Raw genomic sequence first — 23,426 nt, 5'->3', positions numbered from 1 at the left:
ACCGCTGTGTATTATTAATGGGTCAGCAAGTTTAGCAGTTCCCTATAAAGTCAGCTAATGGACAGCGGAGTGCACCTTGGATTTCACTCTTAGTGGAGGATCACATGGAAAATGTTTGATAATTTGAGGAAGTCAAAAAAAAAAAAAGGTCTCAATCACGGCTCAGATTTAAAAGAATTGGTGAGCTGTGACTGGTTGTGACATCTGTGATGTCATTTTCAGTCGACAGCAAGTGGCAAAATGGCCGCCCCCTCAGATGGATTAAAAACAGGTGAATTTTGCCTGTTAAATTCACACATATGAATATTATTATGACGAAAATATTTAGGTCGACTTGCCTTGTTATGCTTCAGTCATGTGGCTTGCAAGAGGCTGCTGCTTGCCCCTCTTTTGTGGATTTGCTGTCTGGTGGTTTCCTCAGGGGCAGAATGTCACAATGATGTCTTCTCGTCAAAACCCAAGAATCCAATGAGATTAGTTTGCAAGTTGCCACATGATTTCTTTGGCGTTTTCCCCAGACAATCCTACATCTTTATGCATCGGCCTAATGGTCAGCTGAGATATAGGTTCCATCTTACCCTTGACCGTAATGACAAAAGCGCTACAGAAAATAAAGGAGTGGATTAAAGACAGTGAAGGACGATTTCAGAAGATGCAACGGTATAACCCTCCAACCGAAAAAGGAACTCACTTTGACATAGAAAAGGGTTTGAAATATAAATTGGTATTATTACAAGGACAGGGTATACAAATGAAAATTTTCAGACATTTGTCTCCTTTCTGTTTCCCCCCAATTTTTTTTTCCATCTCGTCTCATCATCCTCTCATTCTTATTGTCTAACGAAATAGGCTCTATCTTTATGTAGAGGTTGAGGTTTAGCATATTTTGATATTCCCGGCACGGCATTTTGCAGCAATCGTATCCCCCATGCCGCTGAAGCACACACACAAGAAAATAATTCACAGTGAAGTGGCACACAATGACTTTCTGCGCAGCTTCGCCATTCGTCCAAACTCCTAAATGGACAGTTGGCACCGCCCCCGTCACCATTAGTCGTAGCGCTCGCTTCTTCATTGTTAGCGCACGTCGTCGTCAGCAGGCTGCTGTGAGCCATTGTCAGAGGCCAGCGTCGGAGCTCTCCTTCTTCCTCTTCTTCAGGCCGATAATTAAGTGGCGTACTGACAAACGGCTTTCATCAGATCTCTCATGTGGAACTGAGAGCATGCGAAGGCTTTCAGGGAGGATAAACTGGGGGGGACGTCACTTTGCCTCCAATCCTTCCTGGCCTTGCGCTGCCGCCGCTGCTGCTGCTGCTGCAGTGTGTACGCAGTAGAAAATTACAGAGAACCACAGAGCCGACCGACACAAAGCCCTCTTTTGCGTATATCGTCGGTTTGTAGGTTCCTGGTTTGTCTCAGTGGTCAGCCACATAGTCTGTTTTCCTCTTTGACAATCTGGCTGTGTGTATTTTTTTGTTTTTGGCCCTTGACAAACTATGTCGAGGAAAACAAAGCATGGAAAATCCACTGTGTCGTTGTATAGCACAAAATGTGCCTGGTCACAGCGTTACAGCTTAAAACAAAGGGTGCTTTCAATGAGCTTTCATTACGAAATGTTTGTACACTTTGCCAAAAAAGGCCTGTCAGCGGATGTTGGCAAGTGTTCAACCACCACTTTCTTAAATGTGTTTTCACCTTTATAGTTCATAATGAGAGCCATTAAAAAGCCTGTTTCAACTAATGTGGCGTAATCAGGGATTGTATTGGTGGCTGGGATTTTTTTTTTCTAAAACACTGCTTTCTGATGTAATCAAACTGGGTCTGATTTTACCGCAGGGCTGTTTGAAAGGCTTTTTTGGTCTTCCCAAATCTACCGCCTCGGCTTGTTTCAGAAAGGGAAACAGCCAAGTCATCGCCGCCGCCAGTGATGCCGTTGTTCGAGACCAAGCGCCGCAATTCACTTTTGCTATTGTACAACTTTTGTGACCTTCCATTCGCCAAAGATATAAAGGATTTGCAAATAACAGTTTTAAATTCAATACTAAATTCAAAAATCAGTTCTCCTTTGTTGTTTAGTAAAACCATTTTCAGAAATCGTCATAGAATGGAGATACACAGTTGAAGCTGGAACTTTCTGGGCTTTGCATTACTCTGCGCAGATTCACTACTGTGAGAGTTCATAAAGTCTTTTTTTTTTTTCTTATCCCCATGGGCGGTATGAGTAATTCCAGGTCTTAGTTTGCATCTCAGGTGTGTTGTATTGACAAGTTGGTTGGCCTTGTGAATGACTGCCAATCTTGAAGGAGGCGCATAAGCGGCACAATTTCCTTCTCGCCAGCGATGGCCCTACGGAAGGTCAGGGATGCGGTGAAAATATCCATTTAATGGAAGCACCGTGCACGACGTGGCATTGTGGGCATGTGTGGCATGACCGGTGCTCTAACAAAGCGCTTTTGAATGTGAGCGAGACAGATTGGGACACAAATAGTGACCCTAGAGAAAGGAGCAGCAGACAAGCGGCTTTCTGAAGCGTTGCTGTGATCAAGCCATGCCTCATGAGTGACCTGCCATTCAGCGTTGCATTAACGGAGCGCCACCCCCACCGACCCACAATTTTTTTGGGGGGAAGTCCTGGTTAAATGTAGCTTCCGAGTCTGCTTCTTCTCTGAACCCCTAACAACCTCCTTAAATTTGTGCAGTTCTATTCCACGAGTGGCCTGACGGCAACAAAAGCAAGTGTATATAAAAAATTTTAAAAAAGCGTGCCGGATGTGGGTTGGATTGAGTTCAGAACTTTGATATACGGGAGCGTTTGGTCTCCACCCTCGGCGCTTGTGTTGAAGCGGCAACATTCTTGGCGCTGCATTCATAAACTTCTTATGTGCCTCGAGAGAGCTGCACAGGTGTTGTGTTGCATTCGTTGATTGTCTGGGCTCCTTAAGCAAAATCCTTGAATTAAACTTGGATATTATTTATTCATATAAAGCAGCATTGCTTGAAACCGGGGTTCACGCCTATCGAACAACTGTGTGCTTTTGCCATTATGCACCTCTGCAGCCAACGACACACGTCGGCTTTTTAAAAAAAAAAATCTTTTGCTCCATGTGTGGCCTGTTGCTCAAGAAAGCCTCCAAGCAAGTTTTTGGTGCTAACTTGCTTCTTCGAAATCAACATGGGTCATCTCTTATGAAGCCAATTTCCGTCCTGCATGCATTGTCCTCATTATCGGTGGCCCAAAGTGAGAAATGGGTTTAATTTAACCAAATGCTCATTGTTGGGGGGAGGTTTGGCTATGGTGGAATTTCCCCATGGTGTCATCTGCTTTTGCAGAAGTGGCTGTTGGGTTTTAATTAATATAATACCTCAGTGCACTGTTAGATGACCTGGGGATTTTTTTTTTGTGGTCTTCTCCTAAGCAACCTTACATAAAATAAGATGTTGCTTAATTTTTTTTTTTATCATACCTGGAGAATGAATCTGCCAGTTTTAAAACAGTCTCCTTTTTAACAATAGTTTTCAAGACAATGCGGGAACATTTCTCATTGACCTTACTAGTTTCGGCGTGCTCTGTCACCATCCACAGCCAAGAGCTGAGGCGTGTCATTTTTTTTTCTCTCTCTCCGTTTTAAACAAAGACTTGCTTGCTTGCTGTGGCATCCCACATGCCTTCTTCCCACATCCCCTACAAATAGCCGGTGGATGTGCTACATTCCGTGGCCTCGGTGCAGATCCCCTAAGGCAGAGGTGTACGTTCTGTGTTGGTGGGCTTGCCACGGGGTCCATCCGAAGAGCCGAAAATTACACTTCCTTCCTGTATTATGTGTCGGCTCACGCTTTCTTTGTCTCTTTGCATTGATTTCACGCACACGCACCCAAAACAAGTTAGGCCATTACGAGCAAGACTATCTTTCATTTTATCGACTCTGGTGTCTTAAAAATAATTTTGCGCCGCTCTCGCTTTGACTAACTCGAAGGCATTGAGCACACAAACACTCTGTGTGTTGCATTGCAGTAGGCCTTTTGTCCTTTCAACCAAGTGCTGAACAAAAGCTCAATTTTGGGTAACTCAAAACAGACTTTCATGAAAACTCCAGCCAGAGTGAAGCCTTTCCAGAACTATGTTGTCAGCATTTGTGGGAAACACGTTTTTTTTCTTGTCTTCATTCATCGTCACAGTGTGTGCTGTTAGTATTTACATGAGGAAAGGCACACAGTCACTTGAAAATTGTGCAAGTCTGTCCTTAAATCTAAGTCAAATAATCGACTCATCGATTTTGATTCGATTTTGGTCATAATAGTGCCAAAAATCTTTTGACATTCAACCCTCACTTACTTGACATATCCGTGGTTTTGGTGAACTTTATATTCAAGACAAATAGTCACTTTAGGATCAATCAACACGTATGAATCCTTGCTAATGTTTCTGCAATTGTGCTTTTATTTAGCTTAGATATCAAGTTGCACTACCTGTTGTGTAGCTACACCCTGTCTATAGTGGTGAGGATCAAATAAAAAAAATATTACTCCAAAAGACCTGTATATGTTTGGACTGACTCATCTCTTCTGCCTCAGCTTGAATGAATAAAAGGAGAAGTGCTTTGCGGTCAAGTCACTTGTGAGGGTGGCAGTTCTTTTTTTCATGTTTGGGACAAAGCTCTGTTTTGCTACGGCCACTGGACCATTGACTCCGGAGATGCCAAACATTTTTTTTGTTTAAACTTGTATTTTTGAGGCTGTCTGACTCATCCATCCACGCACTGGTTCCAGTATTTTATATCCCTCCATCATTCAGGTTTGCTGACAGGTCAATTAGAGGTTGCGGTCCTATCTTCCAAAGTGACAGTGCTCACAAGAATGTTTTCTTTGGATTTGCGAATAGAACTCTTCATTCAAGATTTTTGACAGGGAAACACAGAGTTGATGTCTTTTCCACCAAAACATTCATATGCTTTGATTTTAGGTCAATTCAAAGATGGATGTTGGATACTGGTGTTGGACTGCGTCATTCAAGCGTACATAACTCACTCACGTGGCAGGACTTTTTATTTTGGGACGTAAATGGATCTCAGGAATTAGTTTACTCTGCATATTTGCCTTTTATGAGCAGCTGCTGTGCTGGCAGTCATTGTAATGTTCAACCACTGTCTCTGGAACGGCTCACCTCTCCCTGTTTTTATTTCCCCCCACGACTTCTCAGCTCTTTGATCAGGAAGGCAGCAAATCCAGCGGTGTTGAAGTTTGCCTCTTTCAGGAGTTTAATCCAAATACTTAAAAGAGCACCTGTAGGTCACATTAGAGCCTTAGCTGATCCTTGGAATGCGTCATGTAAACTCAAAAGAGTGGAACCTCAAAGGTCAACCACAATGGAAATAATGGAATTTTAAATCTCTAAATCTTTGTAAAATTTCTAATGATAGCAGTCTGTCTTTTTTTTTTTTGCAAACTGTTTTGTAATTCCGGTCTTCCTGTATTATTATTATTATTATTATTATTATTATTATTATTATTATTATTATTATTATTATTATTATTATTATTATTATTATTGTCAACTTGGGTTGAATTTGTCATTTTATACTGACCAGCTAAGACAAGAATGAAAGCTTTGTTTTGGCCGTGGCGCCCCAAAAGTCAGCAAAACTGAAATGGCGGGGGAAAACAGTTCAGTTGTAGTTCTCAGCCTTTGTGTTTGTGTTTTCAACAATTACATCCAAATATGCAGTTCAATGTATTTAGTACCAACTTGTGGGATTTACTGTGTCTGTTGGTTCGTAAGAGCCCCTGCTTTGTAACGTATGTCCAGAGTTGGGGCACGGATTTCCCCCGTGCTCCTCTCGAGTCGCTGGCACTCAAGCCATTGTCATAGCGGCTACTTGTGCTCACTGCTTACACGTGTCTGTCCCAGTGTGCTGCTCGCCGGGCTCCCTGACCGCACGCCAGGGGTTGCTCTTCGGTCCCCCAGCTGTGAGGAGCCCGGTTCTGACGCGGCCTGTCCCTTTGGCTCACTCGGGATGTTTGACGTGCCGAGCGCAGAGGTCAGCCTGACCTACTTTTATCCCCTCAGCGGCTCTTCTTGCTGAGCTCCGGCGCTCCTCGGCAGGGGGACGTTGGGAGGGCGGGGGTTTATGCGAGGGAGGAGCTGCTTACACCTCCACTTCTGTCCTGGTGTGTTAAATCACCATTGTTTCTCTGGATGTGTGCAAAGCTTTTATTTATTTATTTTTTAGGTGTGTGGGAGGCAGCACACCTGCAGACTGAGGTCAGATATTGAAGGGGCTCTGTGGGGGTTGCAGGTAGATGCTGAGTGGCACTTGTGCGGGACCCCTGCAGTGAGCACTGTCTGACTCACTTTATCTACCTCCCGCAACACTCTTTGACCTCACTTCCCCCCCCTTTTTTTCTTCTATCTAAACGTGAAGTAATTCCAGGAGAGCATGCATTGCTCAAACCAAACTTTGGGTATCGTAAATGCAGTGTAGGATAGTCTCGTCATTGAATTCACAATTGTTTATTTTTATAACATTTCAGTTTTGGGTGCAAAACAAGAAAATGTTTAAACGTGTAGAAAATATTTCGACAGATTAATTTTTTCAAATACTGTAATTAATTAATTGTAACTTCCAAAGTCCTCTTGGAACAAACTAAATTTATTTAAAAAAAAGATCAAATTCAAACAAGTTTTCCTTGTTTCAAGAAACATAGTGCATTATATATTAATTATTTTTCCGATGATGCCAATTTTGTAACGGAGTGTAATAAGCACAATTGAATTTCGATTTTCTATGTCCCCTTACATCGTGTCGTAGCGGACAAAACATTGGAATTGTGTCTCTCGAGCCACGTTGCGCTGCAAGAGCAGCCGCGCTTCCATCTTTTAAGTGCTCCTCACAACAGACAGTTTGAGGTACAATTTTCCTTTCCCCTCCAGGCAAGGCTCATTTTATTCTGTCGGGGAACATTGAAAGCATCCTCAGGTTTCCATTGGCATTTCACAGCGGCGCGATTGGCGGCATCACACAACGAGTCTGTCATTATTGTCCCTCCTGTGGTATAATTGCCTTTCGTGTCGAACCATCTCGTGCGCTTGGGGGTCTCGGCTCACTTCCCATCACTCATCTCCCACGTCCGTTAGTGAACGGAGAACTTTTTTTTTTTTTTTTAAAGCTTGGCCATCTGTCAATAGCACTCCCAAATAAAATGATGGTGCATGGTGCTCCGTTCTTCCCGGTGTGTTTCTGTGTGGCCCCGGTGGCTACTTGAGCCTGGCTCTCCATCCCAACGAGACAGCTGGCTGGAGCTCGCTCTTATCCGCTGTGGAGTAGCTTGTAAGCATGTAATGAGTTAACTTTGGGATGATGATCTGCATAATTTATTTTCTGCCCCCACTGGGCCCGCTGGAGTATTAATTAATATCAAACTCTTGCTACGATCCCGTTGTGGGACTCCTCTTGGCTGCTGTTTTTGGCGCATGTGGAATTTCATATGCCGTCATAGATTCCACTTTTTGGGGAAGGACTCTAACCCAAACATTCCGTTTATTTTCCTTGCATATGGTCAGTTTTGACTCGGGCTAAGAATGTCCTCAAAATAATTGTCTAGAGACAATCACAAACAAATGAAACCTGACGAATGACCCTACCGCACCCATTGACCTAATGCAACGAGTGAAAGCAGGTTCATGCCAGCCTCCAACTCCAAAAAATACAAAGCACACTTTTTCTTTCTTGGAATTTGTTTTTGTACGTCCACTCACCTTCTCCACCTGTCTCTCTTTGTTTTTGCCCCAACAGAACTCGATACGGCACAATCTGTCATTGAACAAGTGTTTCCTCAAAGTGCCTCGCTCTAAGGATGATCCGGGAAAGGTGAGATTGAAGCAGCATCCTAAAACCAAAGGCGTAATTCTTGCTTTTACGATATTTGTTGCTTTCATAACATTGTTCTTTTCTTTTTGTTAATTCAAAAACTCTCTTCATATGATGCACGCTTACATTCTCACTAATTTTCGTATAATATAACATGTATTTTATATGCCAATGATATTTTCTCAAAAAGAAGACTTTATCCACGCTTTGTTCTCGTAACATTCCGACAGCTTTCCTTTCATAATTAACTTTTTATCTTCATAGCATGACTTTATTCTCATGAAATATTTTTATTCCTACTTCTTTGTAGTTCCTGTTATTGATTTCCATGGGATTCAATAAAGTTATCTATGTAACCTAACCTAAAATAACATGCGATATAATGAAAGAATTCACCTGGAGGAGCATGTTTGGTTTGTACCAACAGCTAGCAATAGTCAACATAATTTTTTTTCCTCTTATTTTTCTTTTTTTTTTTTTGTGAGGCTCATATCATGTCTGTGTTGGAAAAATGTTAACTTTGACTCCCTGCCAGAACCTTGACAGCAGAGAAATGCATGGCACGCTCTTAATCTATTAGGAGCTTGCCTCCCCCGCAGGATTGAATTTCATATGTAAGGAGAGACCTTTTTTGTTGTTATTAGGCGAGCTCAGACAGCAGATGTGGGTGAGGTGAGAAAAAGTCAGAATGCCGCAGACCGAGTCAAAACAAGGTTTAAGTAAGGTCGTTTGTCAAAACGCTCGCTCGCTCGCTAAAGCATTCGGCACCAATCTCCTACGCTTCACTCGTTTTTTTTCCCTGCTAATGTTAATTTGACATTTGAATCTCAGTGGGACCACCTTGTGTCGCCCATTTACGTTGCCGTCTCTTGTGACATCAAGTCGATAATTAGCTCCCATCCAACCATATTTAGTCCCGTTTTACACATCCTGTAGGTCTAATCATATGGATTCTAAGCTACGTTTCAGCCCGGCTCTATCGGAGCCTTTGCTACACATGCCGGGGAGAGAGAGAAAAAAATAAAAATAGGCACAAATAATTACCCTCTCCACACACACACACGCGCGCGCACACACACATACATGCATGGAGAGCCACGCTTGGCTGTGTACGAGAGGATGGGGACTGAATGCTAATTTCGTGTTTTGCTGTAATCCTCTGATATTGACACTCTTGGGAGCTGCTCCACTAAATACAAAATAATCTATTGCTGTATGGATCCCATTCCAGATGCACGGCCAACGTGCTCGCATCCTTAATGTTTAATTTGGAATTTTCCTCACTCCCTTCCCCACCCATAGCCCTCTCCCCCCCCTTGTGCACAAGACAACTTCAAAGAGGCGGTAGCTGCTCTTGATATGTTGCATCAATATTGTAATGTGGCAGGAATATGAAAACTGCTGCTCGGATGAGATAGGAGAAGCAAAGTCTGCGTCAGTCTGGGAGATGCTCTGGATTAAACGGCGCAAAAATACCACCTGACTGCATGTAAATCGGCAGGCGTGAAGAATTGTGTGACATACAGAAGAAGATAGCAATCAAAAAAGACAATTAGGATCACAATTTTTATCTGATTACTGAATCGCTCGATGGGATTTGTCGTAAATTTGCAAGACGCACATTTTGTTCACTTTCTTTTAGGAAGAAATGTATTTCATGTATTTTGGAATTATCTAACATATAATGCAATAATTTCTGCAAAATTCCAACTTTTTATTGATTATTATTTTTTATTGATTTTTTTTTTAACTTTTTATCATGATTTCTTATTGACTTTATCTTGTAATGCAACACCGGTTATGCTAATGCTCAAAATTTATTTTATTAATCATTTTTGCTGAGAGCAACTGGATTACATGACTTCATTCAAGTGAAAAAGAACTTGAGCTTTTACAGGAACACTCCGTGTTTTTTGATAAAGCAGCCCGCTTTGTTATGGCTGAAGAGAAACTGGTGGTTTTTTTTTTTGCCATTTTCCTGTGGAGCCAACACTATGTTGCAGAATATTTGTGAATAATTTAATGGCTCTTCTTTATATGTTTTCTCTTTTCCTGCCAAATCTCTGGGGGTGGGCGTCGGGGGTGGGGAGGAAAAAAAATGCAGCAACTCTCTCTTCCCACGAGGGTTAACTTAAAGTGTTCTTCCCCGCACTAATTAAAAGCAACGGAGCTCAGCCCGGCTTTTTCTGTGCGACTCCTTGTTTTGAAACATGCATTATAACACGCACATGGATCGACTGCCGTGACGACGCGCCCCACCTTTATCAATGATGCGGAATTTCTAATGAGGCTGCTGCATTTTTATCACCGTTGTTGTATCCCCCCCTCCTTTTCTCGGCTTGATTGCGCATGTGAATTATTATTCTCAACCCCTCTGAGGAGCCGTTAATTGACCCTAAAGCTTGGCGCATATTAAAACATATCATTTTGCATTCACACACCCCGCACCCTCTCGATGAATATTGGCCAAGCGTGGCTTTTCATTTGAACAATTGCATCCGGGTACGTGAAAAAAAAAAAAATTCCCTTGAACAAGGACAGGCCATTGTGTACGACGCTATTATTTTATGAATAGTCACTAAGCTTCTCTGGTGGACGCATCAATTATTCTCTCTGCTGGGGAAGTCATTTTAAAAGGTCCTGATCTCACTTTCTTTTGACAATTGAGATTTTTTTTTCCTATCATAAAATATTAAAAATACATTTGAAAAGCCGCACAGCCTTAAGGAGGAAAAAAACAACTTTTTTTAGCAAGTGTACGTTGCCTTGGAGGAGCAACACCATTGAAAAAAAGAAAATGAAATGCAGAAGATAAATAATGCAGGATGGGGCTGTAGAATTTCGTACCCCCAAAACTCCCAGCCCACCCTCCTCCAGTCAGTCAGCCTGCCCTGCACTGTTCTCTCCTTGATTAGCTTCTTTCGGCCAGGGAGGCTCTTCTTCACTTCCCGGCCTGAGAGCCGTCTTGGCAACAACGCTGCGCTCACCTGAGGCCGAGGAATTGAAGATTCAAGGAAGAGCTTAGCGGCAGCTGCCCCTCGCCAGCCTCAGTGGAGGAAGCCGAGTCTTTCCTTACTGACAAAAACGTTGTATATCTAAATACGAGACATTACAAAGTGCTAATGCTAACAGTCAATGTCAAATCCTATTAGCAGGCTAATAGAACATTACCTATTGTGACATCTCAGTGCGAGCCATGTGCAAATGTGAGGAGAGCATTTTTATTTTATTTTCATGCCCTGACATTGCTCTTCTTTGCCTACAGGGTTCTTATTGGGCTATTGACACCAACCCAAAAGAGGACGCCTTGCCAACGCGACCCAAGAAGAGGCCGCGGTCTGGAGAGCGGGTGAGTGTGACATGAGGAAGGGAAAAAATCCTGATATTACTTGTGCACGTGTACCTAATGAAGTGTCCTGAGACTGTATTACGTCCCTTTTATCGCCTTCATTTTCCCCCCCGCTCTTTCTCCAGCGTTCCTCTTCACACAAACACGCATGCAGACTTTATGTAACTGCCTCGCGAGCCTGTCATGAAGTGGGCGCCTTATTAATAAACGGTGCCCCAGGTAGCCATTACATGCGTTATCATCTGCGCCTCCTCCCTCTTTTTTTTATTATTTTACCAACATCAATTAATGCAGAGCACTACTTTGAGCTTCTGGCTTTTTAATTATGGATGGTCCAGGGTTACACGCGGGTTTTTAAGCGAGCCGCTCACATTTGAACTGGGGCCTGAGAAAATCTTCCCTTACGATGTGGCTGACCACAGTCCTCCGGGAACTGAAAGTTCTGTTAAACCGGGGTTTTGGAGGTAGATCTGCGCACATACTAGTCCCGTTGTCCCCGCCAAACTTTACTTAGACATTAAAAAATACCCTTTAAAAAATAGATCTTTCATAAATGTTTTATTGTTGGTTGCCTTTGGTAAATTTGTCAACCATTCATCTATATTGCATACGCAAATATGTGTCCCTGCCACATTTTGACATTAACATAAACAATGTATGTCATGTTTATAGAAATATTTCTTATCTTATTCGCTAACTAATTTCATATAAGTAAAACTAATAAAATAAATATGTAATTATATTATATATGTATATAATAGAAAAAATAATTTTAATAAAAAAATTGTCCGCATTAAAATATCCTATTATTATATATATTAAAATAGGTTCATTAATTGTACCAATAAAAATTCTCTATATTTTACGTATAAGAGGATGATGTATGCCTGCTGTTTGTTTACGGTGCATCTGTGGTGTGCTTGTACGTCGGCATGGCACAAAAGAAAACGACGTGCGTCTGTTCTGTCACTCTTTCCCTCCCCACCAAACAAGAAATTCCATTAAGAGTCTCAGAAGGCACGAGTGAGACTTTGGGAAATCTCATTTAGTGTTTATCATGAATTAAAAATGGTATTGTTGGCAGCCAATCCTCTTAGCGTAAGCACTTTTTCGGAGGGAGAAGGGCACGCCGGAGTTATCTTTGACGACAGCACACGCGGCGGGCACGCGTGACGCGCTTCATGATGACGCTGATGTACGCTTCTCTTGTCCTCCCGCTAAGAAGCGCACGCTTGAAATGTGACCTAAATAAAAGGTACGGTCTACATTTTGCGGCAGGATGAGAACAAAGGGCAAAACACATCAACCTGCTTGTGTTTAATAATTGGATTATGTTGCATTTTATTTATTTCCTTCCTCTTTGTGTCTCCTCATCCCACGTCCAATCCCCCCCCCCACATACACACAGGCTTCTACGCCATACAGCCTGGAGTCGGAGTCTTTGGGGATGGAGTGTATGATCTCTGGAAGTGCCTCTCCAACGCTGGCAATCAACACTGTGACTAACAAGGTACTACAGGCGGCCCTCCAGCCTCCAGCTCCCCCAACACGCACCTGGCTATGCGGCTGCACCCTGACCCCGCCCACTTTGCCAACCACCTACTGCACAGTTTCCCCGCAGAGAGAGGAGCACTCCACACGCACACCCGCACATGCCTAGAGCTTATCCGCAACCCACACCAAAATACACAAGGAGGTGTGCGCCGGCACCTGATTCCTGCACAACACCGGGCTCCCGTTGGATTGCGCTCGGCAACACGATGCCCGCATGGCTCCGTGCAACGTGAAACCTGGCCATCCGATATACATATTGTGCACACATCTGATCAGGTTATAGTTACAAAATGCCCGTACAGTAGACAATGTAGAAAGCTTGACACAATTCTTCCACTAGTCCGTTAAATAGGTCTACAGCTGGCAAATATTTTAAAAATTGATTATGATATTGAGTATATGTATAATATACACCATCGATTAATCAGATTAAAGTGTATTTTGCATTGTTAAAAAACAAAATGTACATGTGGGATGCAGATAGTATTTGCCCAATTGGGCGTGTGACAAAATAGATGAACGACAGGTACTTCGTTGTTCGATATTTTTTTAAATGCGAGCGGAAGCGAGAGGAAACAAGGATTTGCTTTTTATTCGTTTTTTTAAAAAAAAGCTTAGGAGTACTCACACATCCACTATGGGGATGGCGAGCTGTTAGCTGCGCGTGTGCCATTCACTTTGAAATTGAAATAGGCTTTTTAACCTTAAGCTCTCATCCTCTGGGCCCAGTGGGGGCAGCTCTCAGGAGTACGTTTAGAAAGCCTACAAGAGTCACTTATTCATTTGCAAGCGGGCATTACCAAAAAAAAAAAAAAAAAGAAGAGCGTACAAGCATGTAATCCCCGTGTTGTATACATGCCAGCGTGTGTGTGTGTGCGACGGGGCCCTCTTGAGCTCCCGAGTTGTGCGGCTAAGGGCACGATGTCAGCGTGTGTTGTAACTTGTGCGCACATGCACGCCGAGTATGTCAGCAAGGGTTTCCACTTGTTTTGACAAGCACTGCATCGAAACATACATGCACTTTATTCATGGATCTGTTTCCTTGGTACACCCTTTTGACAGTTAAGATTCATGGCCATATATCCATCATACGGCTCGAGTGCAAAAACTCAGAAATCAATAAGTCTTTGTTGACACATAACACACAACAGTGTTATTAACAAACCTGTTTGTTTAGTTTGGATGATTATATCATATGTTATAAAACGTGAAGCTTCCAGACTGTAAACAAAGCTCTCGAATGGTGTGGCCATTTCTGTCGTAATGCGTGACACCATCCCTGATTGAAAAATGGATTCTACTTATGTCTCCTGTCTTTCCGCTTAGCCACCAGCTAGCTTGCGAGCTAACGAGCTTGGGTCTGGAAATAATCAACTCACAATTGTTAATATGAGTGATGTGATTATCACTGATGTCAATCACGATGCTCAAATTCTTGTATAATGGAAGCGGGGGAACTCCAAAATGTCTCATTCACTTTACACTTAAAATTTTGTTAAATAATAATAGTCATTTTAAATAATAAATAATTGCATTAATTTTGCACGTGTTTTTAAACCCAGTTTTTAGCGGAAATATGCAACAAAAATCTTCTTTTGTTGATTTTTTTTTTCCTCCCTACAGCTTGCGAGCTAACGAGCTTGGGTCTGGAAATAATCAACTCACAATTGTTAATATGAGTGATGTGATTATCACTGATGTCAATCACGATGCTCAAATTCTTGTATAATGGAAGCGGGGGAACTCCAAAATGTCTCATTCACTTTACACTTAAAATTTTGTTAAATAATAATAGTCATTTTAAATAATAAATAATTGCATTAATTTTGCACGTGTTTTTAAACCCAGTTTTTAGCGGAAATATGCAACAAAAATCTTCTTTTGTTGATTTTTTTTTTCCTTCCTACCATCACGATAAAGTCTGAAGGAGACATGGATGCACGTAGTGTGCAAAGCTTGTTTCTCACCGACCGCCTCGACGCTGTAAACACGTGCCAGGCAGGTCACGCCTCTTTCAGCACGGCGCGCCAAGCCACAGGAATTCCCTGTCTCTGTTTTTCTCCCCCTCTTTCTATTCCAGTCTCTGTCCCTCATTCCCGCTTTTGTGCACAGACCAATGGCAGACGCGGAAGGCACCAGCGAGAATCTCTATTCTTTTCTTCTTTTCTGTGGCCCGTCGGGCATTCCACTCTCTCTCTCTCTGTCTCTCTCTCTCTCTCTCTCTCTCTCTGTCTCTCTCTCTGTCTCTCTCTCTCTCTCTCTCTCTCTCTCCGTCTCTCTCTCTCTCTCTCTCTCTCTCTCTCTATCTATCTCTCTATCTCTCTATCTCTCTATCTCACTTGGGACTCACATTTTTCCCCTCCACTGAAGTGGCCATCAACATTGGCATGAACGTGATGAAGCTGTGGCACAGAGGTGTGACCATGAAGACTTGGGCGTCTGTTTGCCTCCCCCCTCCCTCCCTTTTCCTCTTCAGTCAGGAGAAAGCTAGTTCATCTTTGATTTCCCAACATCTCATGCACTAGATCATAAAATACTTTTTGAACAAAACTTATTACACTGCTGAGAATAGAAGACTTGTTTGCCTGCTAGCTAAAACACGATGCACACATGCCGATAATCGGGCCAACATTTTCCCTTATGAGCAGTCAGCGAAGCCATGAGTTTTTAATGTATTACCCTGAGCCATTGTCCTGCGGCTGTGGAAGTGTCTTCAACTTTTTTTATGGCTCAATCTGCTTGGAAAACAGTCATGATTGACAGTTGTGTTTAATGCAAGCTAAACACGATAAGCGGGCTCAATTTGAAAACTTTACCGCCCTTCCTTTGAAAATCATCAGACTTGATTGTTGCTGTCTCTGGATTGTGTATTCCCCCCGGAAATAAATATAAATAATGTTTAAATCCAGGTACACATACGGTATATAAATCGTTGGGTAGACTAATAATCGATATGAATATGAGCATCAGACGTCTATGGATAATTATCCTAAGTGATTGTCCTGCTGGGGGCGATTTATGCGAGAGCATTTTTATTTTTCCTATGGTGACTTTCTCAGAAAAATACTCAAGGCCTGAAAATTGTAAATGTTTAAAGCGAGATAATCAGGCCTTCGCTTTTTCTCCCGCCTCCCACTGGTCAATCCCGGTACTGGGAAATCTGGTTTGGAAGAGAAGACTTTCCTCACTATGTTTTTGTGTGCGTGAGCAGTCATCGTCGTGGAAGCGCTCGCACGCATGTGCCTTTTTGTGCAGAAATGTGCGCGCCACATGTACGCGAGTCCATATTGCATTTTCTGGGGGTATGCCTAAAACCACAGAGCGGCACGGTTTTAAAATAATCACACTTTACGGGCGAGCGGTGTAAAAATAGATTGCGGCTGGGCAACTTTTATGATTCACTCTGCATAACATTTACGTTTTGCGCGGCACCCTGTTTTTGATTAGCATGGCGAGGCTGATTTTCATTGAGTTCCCCTTCACGCTAATGAACACTGGATCTGAGCCCACACTGAGCGCAGGGAGGCTGCAGTCCCCTAATGAGCTCCGCTCCCTCGCTTCCTTGAACCTTGTTGGATTTCACGTCTAAGCTTCATCTTGGGTTTTTTATTCATCATGATTTTTCTATCTATCCACCACCGCACGTATCAAAAGCCTATAATGATGGGGCTGGCCTTCTTTCTAACCAGTCTGGTGGTCAGCCGGGCCAATCCGTTGCCTTTTCCGTGTGGCCTTGGTGGCTCGTCGGTAGACAAGAGAGACTTCAGTGTCCCGCTGGCCTCCAGGCTCGCGTCTCTGCTGCCTCATTGTGCCCAGCACAGGGCCTGCTCTGTTTCGCTGACTGATGAGCAGAAGCCACCGAGCTGCCCTCGGTCACGGGTGGACACACGCGCGTGCACATGCACACACACACACACACCGATCCAAAGAAACAACGTCAGTGCATTGCTGTCATTTCTTTTTCTCTCAACAGTAAACCCCATGCGCTAGTTCCCAAATACTTTCTAACTCAATATGTGGGATTTTCCTAATTTGGTGGAATTTGCTAACATTGTTTGGTCCAGTTTTGTAAAGACTTCAACGACATTTTTCCCATCAGCACACAAAAGCCACGGCGCCTTGAGATTTGAGTTTAATTTGTTCTGTGAACATGCTTGTCATTCAAACCTTTCTTTTTAAATTCATGATAATACAATTGATCAATTCCAGCCTCCCAAAAAAACACAACACAAATAGCTGTAATGTGTTTACTGTCACAATAACCAAGTTGTTATGACTTTTGAGGTATATTTTATGCACTATTGCTCATGAGTTAAAATGAAAGTTTGTTGGAGGATGATTAAGATTGTCTCGCTGAAGTACTGCGGCTGCTTTTTGCCGCTCTCATCGAAAGGTCAGCGTCGGCGGCAACTCCGAAAATCCTTTGTTGGCCGTCTCAAACGGATTCGCGGTCGGTGAGCAGATGCGGCTGACATCGCCACCAGTGTGACCTTTACTGATGGGAATATCTCCGTTGTCTCGAGATGGCATCCGACTCCTCCTTCACATACACACACAGAGAAATACTCTGCCATTGTGACATTGTTTCCAGCACATCAGATTATCTCGGTGAACTTCACAGCCATCATCATCGTCGGAACGCACCGTTAGCAACAATTGAACTGGGATTTGTGCGTGTGTGTGTTTCAAGGTGGCACTCTACAACACGGACCAGGAAGGGAGCGACAGTCCGAGAAGCAGCCTTAACAACAGCCTGTCCGATCAGAGCCTGGCCTCCGTCAATCTCAACAGTGTGGGCAGCGTGCACAGCTACACGCCGGTAAGATGGGGCCACACCATTTTTTTTTTCTACTTTTATTAATGTGATGCAAAATATGGTTGACTGGAGTGTTGAGAAATGAACGGCAATACGAGCATGGCTACGCCGACCTTTTAAATAATAAGCTGTTGCTGCAGCGAAGAGGAAAAATAGCTGTTACTTTTTCATGTTCACTGACTCACACCACAACATGATTCGATGCCTTAAGAGCGCCTCACTTTTTTTTTCTTCCGTCTCTCGCACAAATGCTCAAAATTGCTGTGAATAGGGCACATAAACACACACTGTCATTCACACACACGGACAATTTAAAGGATTACATTCATTCAACAAGTCAATAAATTAATAACAATTAAAGGATTACATTCATTCAACGTTGCAGTTTTTTTTTTTTTTTTGGGAGTCACTTTTAAGTCTGCACAAATGAGGATGAACTCAAAGATAATTTCAATTTTTAAAATAGTGTTACCAGGAATAATTTGTTTGAAATATTTTTGTTGCTTTGCAAATTTAATTATGAGAAATAAAAATGGTATAATTTGCCTATTTTCATTCACCACAAAATCAATAAATGTCCCAAAATGTTAAAAGGCTCTCTTAAGGGTTTATAAAAAGTAGACTATGCAATAGAGTCCTGGCTTCAAGTACGACTTTTGAAGACTTGGCTTCATTTGTATCTGCCAAGCTGCACTTTTCAAAGCAATAAAATGAAGCCAGGTGCTTTTCAAACCTGCTGTGCGTATACATATTTTATTTAATGATAATAATGAGGGATTTGGAGCACTCAGCACAAAGCAAAAAATAACCTACCTTGTCCCAGTGGGAAGGGTGTAATTTGCTAGCTGCACAACCCCACCCTCTCTGTTTCTTAACTTTAACTTTATTCTCATTGTGTATGCAGCAGCCTACTTGTATTGCTTCCAATATCGGCAAACCGATGCAATCTCTTGCGACTGTGAATGTCTCTCACACGCTCACAAAATCCATACAAAGCTAATAATCTCCTTTTTGACTGAAACGGACCGAGACGTATTCAATTAAAATGTTGATCCCCACAGTTTTGTGCATGTTAGGTTAACTCAAGGCCTGAAATGTGTGAATGTGATTATGTAAGGTTGGTTGTCGATCGGGGGCTTTCGATTGACTGGCGACCCCTCCATTACGTTTCTCCCACCTTAAATCAGCTGAAGTAGGCCCCACGTGTTGTCGTTTAGCGGGCGGGAGGCGACCCATGCCAGACTTGGCCTCACTTTAACAACGTCCTGAATGTAAGGAAAACTAAAACTGGTGATAAACAGTTTCACACTTTGCACAATTGATTACTGTTCAGTCGTGACACATTTTCACACATGTATAATATATGCCTAAGCAAATCTATGAATTCACTTTACGGGCTCGTTAGTCTAGTCGTAATTCAGCGACAATTGAAAATCAAAATCTATTCTATTGTCATTTGACCAATGGGAAGCTACCAGTTTCTTCTAGTTCCTTTTCCCTACGCACCTGATTAACCCGAGACTAGAAATCGTAAAATCTGATACTCAAAGGTCACATTGTTTCCCAATACTATTGAACCAGATGACAAGACACATTTAGTATTGTTGTGAGGTAGATGTAGGTAGTTTGTTGCTATTTTGTAGAGTTGACATATTTGGCATGTTAGTGGAACATTCCATGAAGCAAAGATGGGGTTTTTTTGGAACTATTCCAAATTGGCAACTTTCCATGGGAATTAGGTGGGAATTGTAGGTGTCATTTTAAGTCATAAAAACAAACATTTTGTGGGTGGGTGCAAAATGTCCACATTATATATTATCATCGCTTGTAAGTTAAGATACAGCTGTACTTAGCCCGTATTTGGCGTTTATCATTATGGTCAGCTGTCCTCAAGGCAACATTATGTAGTTTGATGTCGTTGAATTCACAGCATGTTAAATCAACTTGATCAGAGCTTCCTAAGAAACATCTTCTGGGTACATTCTCTTTGATCCACCGCAGCCGCTTAGAAATCCAAAGGAAACAATAGCGTTCGCAAAGGGTGGTCTCGATCCCACATTTCATCTGATCAAGAACCGCCTCAGAGGATGCGTTCAAAGAAGCCGGAGGTGGAGAGCGCCGCTCGGGGTGGACACGCTCCTGAGCCCCAAGCTCAGGAAGCGCGAAAAGGCAAAGGGAGTGATTGTAGCCGCACGCTTCTGGAAGGCAGACAAAGGCTCTTCTTCTGATGCCCTCCCACCAGAGATGGCCCCTCTCTCTTTGGTGTGGTCCTCCCATGTTCCCTTGCTCCAGGCACCAGCCATCGATCGGCTGAACCTGATGGATGTGCTGGCTGGCTTACCCGTTCTTGCAGAAAATACTCCAGCTTTATTATCGCTTCTTTTCCTAGATAGGAAGGTGTTAGCATATCTCTGTACGTGCGCATTTGTATGGATTGACAGCTAATCCATTTGATCTGTATTGGAATTGTCATCATAAAACCCGGATTGCAACACCCCTCGTTTGTATGTTTTAATGCGAGTGCTGGTCCTCGTTGGACAGGTCCAGTCTCAGTTCCCTTCTGAGATGATCAATCCGTTAGATTCAAACTCGTGGCTGGGGATCGCGACTCGCCGTCTCTCGCCCAGCATATAACAGTCAAATGGTGTCTCATCTCCACAAGCTAATGCTATTGATTTTCCCTTTAAATACATTTTGGTTTGCCACCTGAGCATCGGCGTAAGTGTTGAGGCCAATCGAATTTATGATATTGTATATAGCTGTGAGGCAAGGTGGCAAGCACTAACCTGGATTGTTGCACTTTGGTTAATCACTACTTCCACCAAGCACAATAAGGCAGTCTTGTTTCGCCAGCACACACAAACTCCAATATTCTGTGAAATATGGCATTGCTGCTTTTGGCGCTTTTTCGACGACCAGATGAGCGCAGCAAGTATCTCTGAGAAAGCGTTTTGTATTATTCATGAGCGGGTTTCGTCAGTGTATTGCGCCGCTCGTTGGCACTTCCCCTACAGACTGAACGCCACGCAGCCAAACTTTAGCTTAGCTTGTTGTTTACTTTCACAAATGAATCGTCCAGCGTGCCCTTAAGCGGGGAAAGATGAGGGCTCACTGTACACGTGACCTTTTGACTTTTTCCTCTTAACTTTGTAATTGTCCTCCCTCCCCACCAGGTGAGCAGTCACCCAGAACCCGTGTCTCAACCTCTGAGCCTCCAACAACCCCAGTCCCAGTACAACATGCCCGACAGAGACAAGCAGGTCATGTTCTCTGAATTTGAAGATCTCAGTGCCTCCTTCCGCAGCCTTTACAAGTCCGTTTTTGAGCAGTCCTTCAGCCAACAAGGTAAGTCTGATCTCTCTAAAAGATTCATTCTTATGATTAAATCTACTTTGGTCTAAGTGGAGCTCCCACATACTACATATGTATTCTGTGTATACGGTATATTTAAGATATATTTTTTAAAAATGCTTAATATTGCTCCCCTCTCTGTGTGGAGTTTGCATGTTCTCCCCGGGCCCGCGTGGGTTTTCTCCGGGCACTCTGGTTTCCTCCCACATCCCTAAAACATGCTTGGTAGGCCGATTGAAGACTCCAAATTGTCCCTAGGTGTGAGTGCGAGTGCAAATGGTTGTTTGTCTCTGTGTGCCTTGTGATTGGCTGGCAACCGGTTCAGGGTGTCCCCCGCCTACTGCCCGATGACGGCTGGGATAGGCTCCAGCACTCCCGCGACCCCCGTGGGGATTAAGCGGTTCAGAAAATGGATGGATGGATAATATTGCTCCTTTAAAATGCAAATATTTGATTGAAGCAAACAAGGAAGCCACAATTAAGGCACCCGTCGTTTTTGTTTCACATTTGTCAAATTTTGTCATTTGTCAGTCCGGCGGCATCTGTTCCCCGTCAGCGCTGAAATATTTTCCCCATGCCGGCCACGTCTCATCCGGGAAGCGAGTCCAATCCCCCTTGTAATTCTGTTGCGCTGAGCTTCATCTGTCACCGTGATGGAGACATGTTCTACTGTAATACGTAGCAGCAGCAGAGTGAATATGTGGGGAGTAGCTCCCCCCCCCCGAAACAAAAAGCCTGTGGAACAGTCCCACTAGAACAAAATGCAGTTTTGCTCCTAATCTGATTGACTGATAAACAAAGAGCGCTTGACAAGCGGGTTATGAGCAAAGTCGTCTGAGCTTTCTGTGTATAACCTACTTTTCACCAATCAAATGCAATTCATGCATTTCAAAGAGTTCCTCTCCTTTTAAGCTATCATCCATGTTTCATTAAAGTTGCTACCTTTTTTTTTTCTACGTGTGGATGCGCATCCATCCCCTCGTCAGACAAGCTCCGGCAATTAAAAAGCGTAAATAATCTAGCCGGAGGATTTCACATGCGGGCCGCCGTGTCGACAGCGAGCTAATTCGCCGTCTTTGATAATAGGTAATGAGCTGGCATTATTATGCTACTGCCGCAATAATTGCTTTCTCTACTTCCCCGCTTGGACAATGGTGGTTCTGATAAAAGAGATCCACCTTTGGCACCTTTTTTTGCATGATGATTGTGGAAGCCTAAAAGACACTTCACAGGCAGGGCTTCTACATGAGTATAAATCTCCCCCCCCCACCCAAACTATGAAAAAAAACCGCGACTTATAGTCCGAAAATTACGGTAAATATGGAAGGGGACTTCATAAATTTACATGTCTTGACAAGTATTTAAAATAGAAAAATATTTATGTTTCTAAGTGATTAATTTACAGTAAAGCCGTCAGTATTTGTTCTTTGCAAAAACTGAAATTCCCCAACGGCAGAGAACTCTTTTTGTCCAAATGAAGTTCCTCAACTTACCTCATTGTTCTTTGGCACCAAGTTGCCAGCAGATGGCACCAAAGCAAGACCGTTTCTGTGTGCGAGCGCATACGTGTGCGTCTGACTGGTGAACCTCGGCATGCTGAGTCACCGTGTGAGTCAAGAGAAAGGCAGCTGGAGTGTCTCAAGCGTGCAGCTACTTAAACACGGGAGCCATATCCCATTAGTCTAAGAGCAATGGTTTGCTTTCTTTGGTCCAAATAAGTCGCGTTTCTAATCAAAGTGCCCCGACGGGGTTGTTTTACAAAAACAGCTTTAATCTTTTGGTTTTCAGAAAGTGCAACATGAATAGTTTGCATTTTCTTAGGGGGAGGGGCTGCAAAGGTAGCAGCTTGAATAATCTGAATGTAGTGTAGGATATTTTAAAACGTGGCCATTCTTTCAATACCACTAGCAGGATCCCATGTACCTCGAGTGGCGCCCATTAAGTTAACAATCTGACTTGTTTACAAGCTACTTGTAGTTGTGTTGACTTGCTGGAAGCAAATCAATAACTTTATCCTGTTCGCTGCCAATGCTATCACTAATGTTGTCACACTATTGAAGCAAACTGCATCACAGAATACAAAATTGTCCTCTTGTAATTTGAGGTATTTAGGTTCTGGTTCTTTAGGCGTCAAGGGACAGTTTCTTTAGATTTTATTATGTGGTAATGATTATTGAATATGGTTAAGGAAAATGTATTTTATTGTGTTTATATAATGCCGCAGAGTACAGTTGAAAGTTGCCAGAGATATTGATACAGTAAGTGAATTTCAGCTTGGGGAAAATTGTCCTTGTCCATGATGAACTTTACTAGCTCCAGTAGAACAAAGACTGGCAATGGCGCAGCTTATTAAATGTGATTTCCTGCTTTTCCCCATCCTTGTGTGATGCTATCTTTGGACCGCCGTGTGTCCGGTGACCACAAGAGCAGTACGAGGGTCTGGGAAATGTGTTTGTTTTACGTCATTTGTCACCATTTTCTGTCATTTTAT

General features: G+C 42.9%; 1 protein-coding gene across 4 annotated transcripts in view; it reads left to right on the top strand.

Moving 5' to 3' along the window:
- The window catches only part of foxj3 (forkhead box J3), a 65,240-nt gene that overhangs the window by 37,539 nt on the left and 4,275 nt on the right, over positions 1 to 23,426 (top strand). For all 4 annotated transcript variants that reach the window (XM_061291221.1, XM_061291222.1, XM_061291223.1 and 1 more), the window contains 5 exons: positions 7,791 to 7,865; positions 11,131 to 11,214; positions 12,623 to 12,724; positions 17,459 to 17,587; positions 20,758 to 20,929. In XM_061291221.1, coding sequence (XP_061147205.1) covers positions 7,791 to 7,865; positions 11,131 to 11,214; positions 12,623 to 12,724; positions 17,459 to 17,587; positions 20,758 to 20,929 — 562 coding nt within the window. The remainder of the gene's footprint in view (positions 1 to 7,790; positions 7,866 to 11,130; positions 11,215 to 12,622; positions 12,725 to 17,458; positions 17,588 to 20,757; positions 20,930 to 23,426) is intronic.

Source organism: Syngnathus typhle, linkage group LG11 (genome assembly GCF_033458585.1).
Source record: "Syngnathus typhle isolate RoL2023-S1 ecotype Sweden linkage group LG11, RoL_Styp_1.0, whole genome shotgun sequence".
Taxonomy (NCBI): domain Eukaryota; kingdom Metazoa; phylum Chordata; class Actinopteri; order Syngnathiformes; family Syngnathidae; genus Syngnathus; species Syngnathus typhle.
The sequence above is the reverse complement of the archived record's forward strand: the minus strand, read 5'-3'. Positions and strand labels throughout refer to the sequence as shown.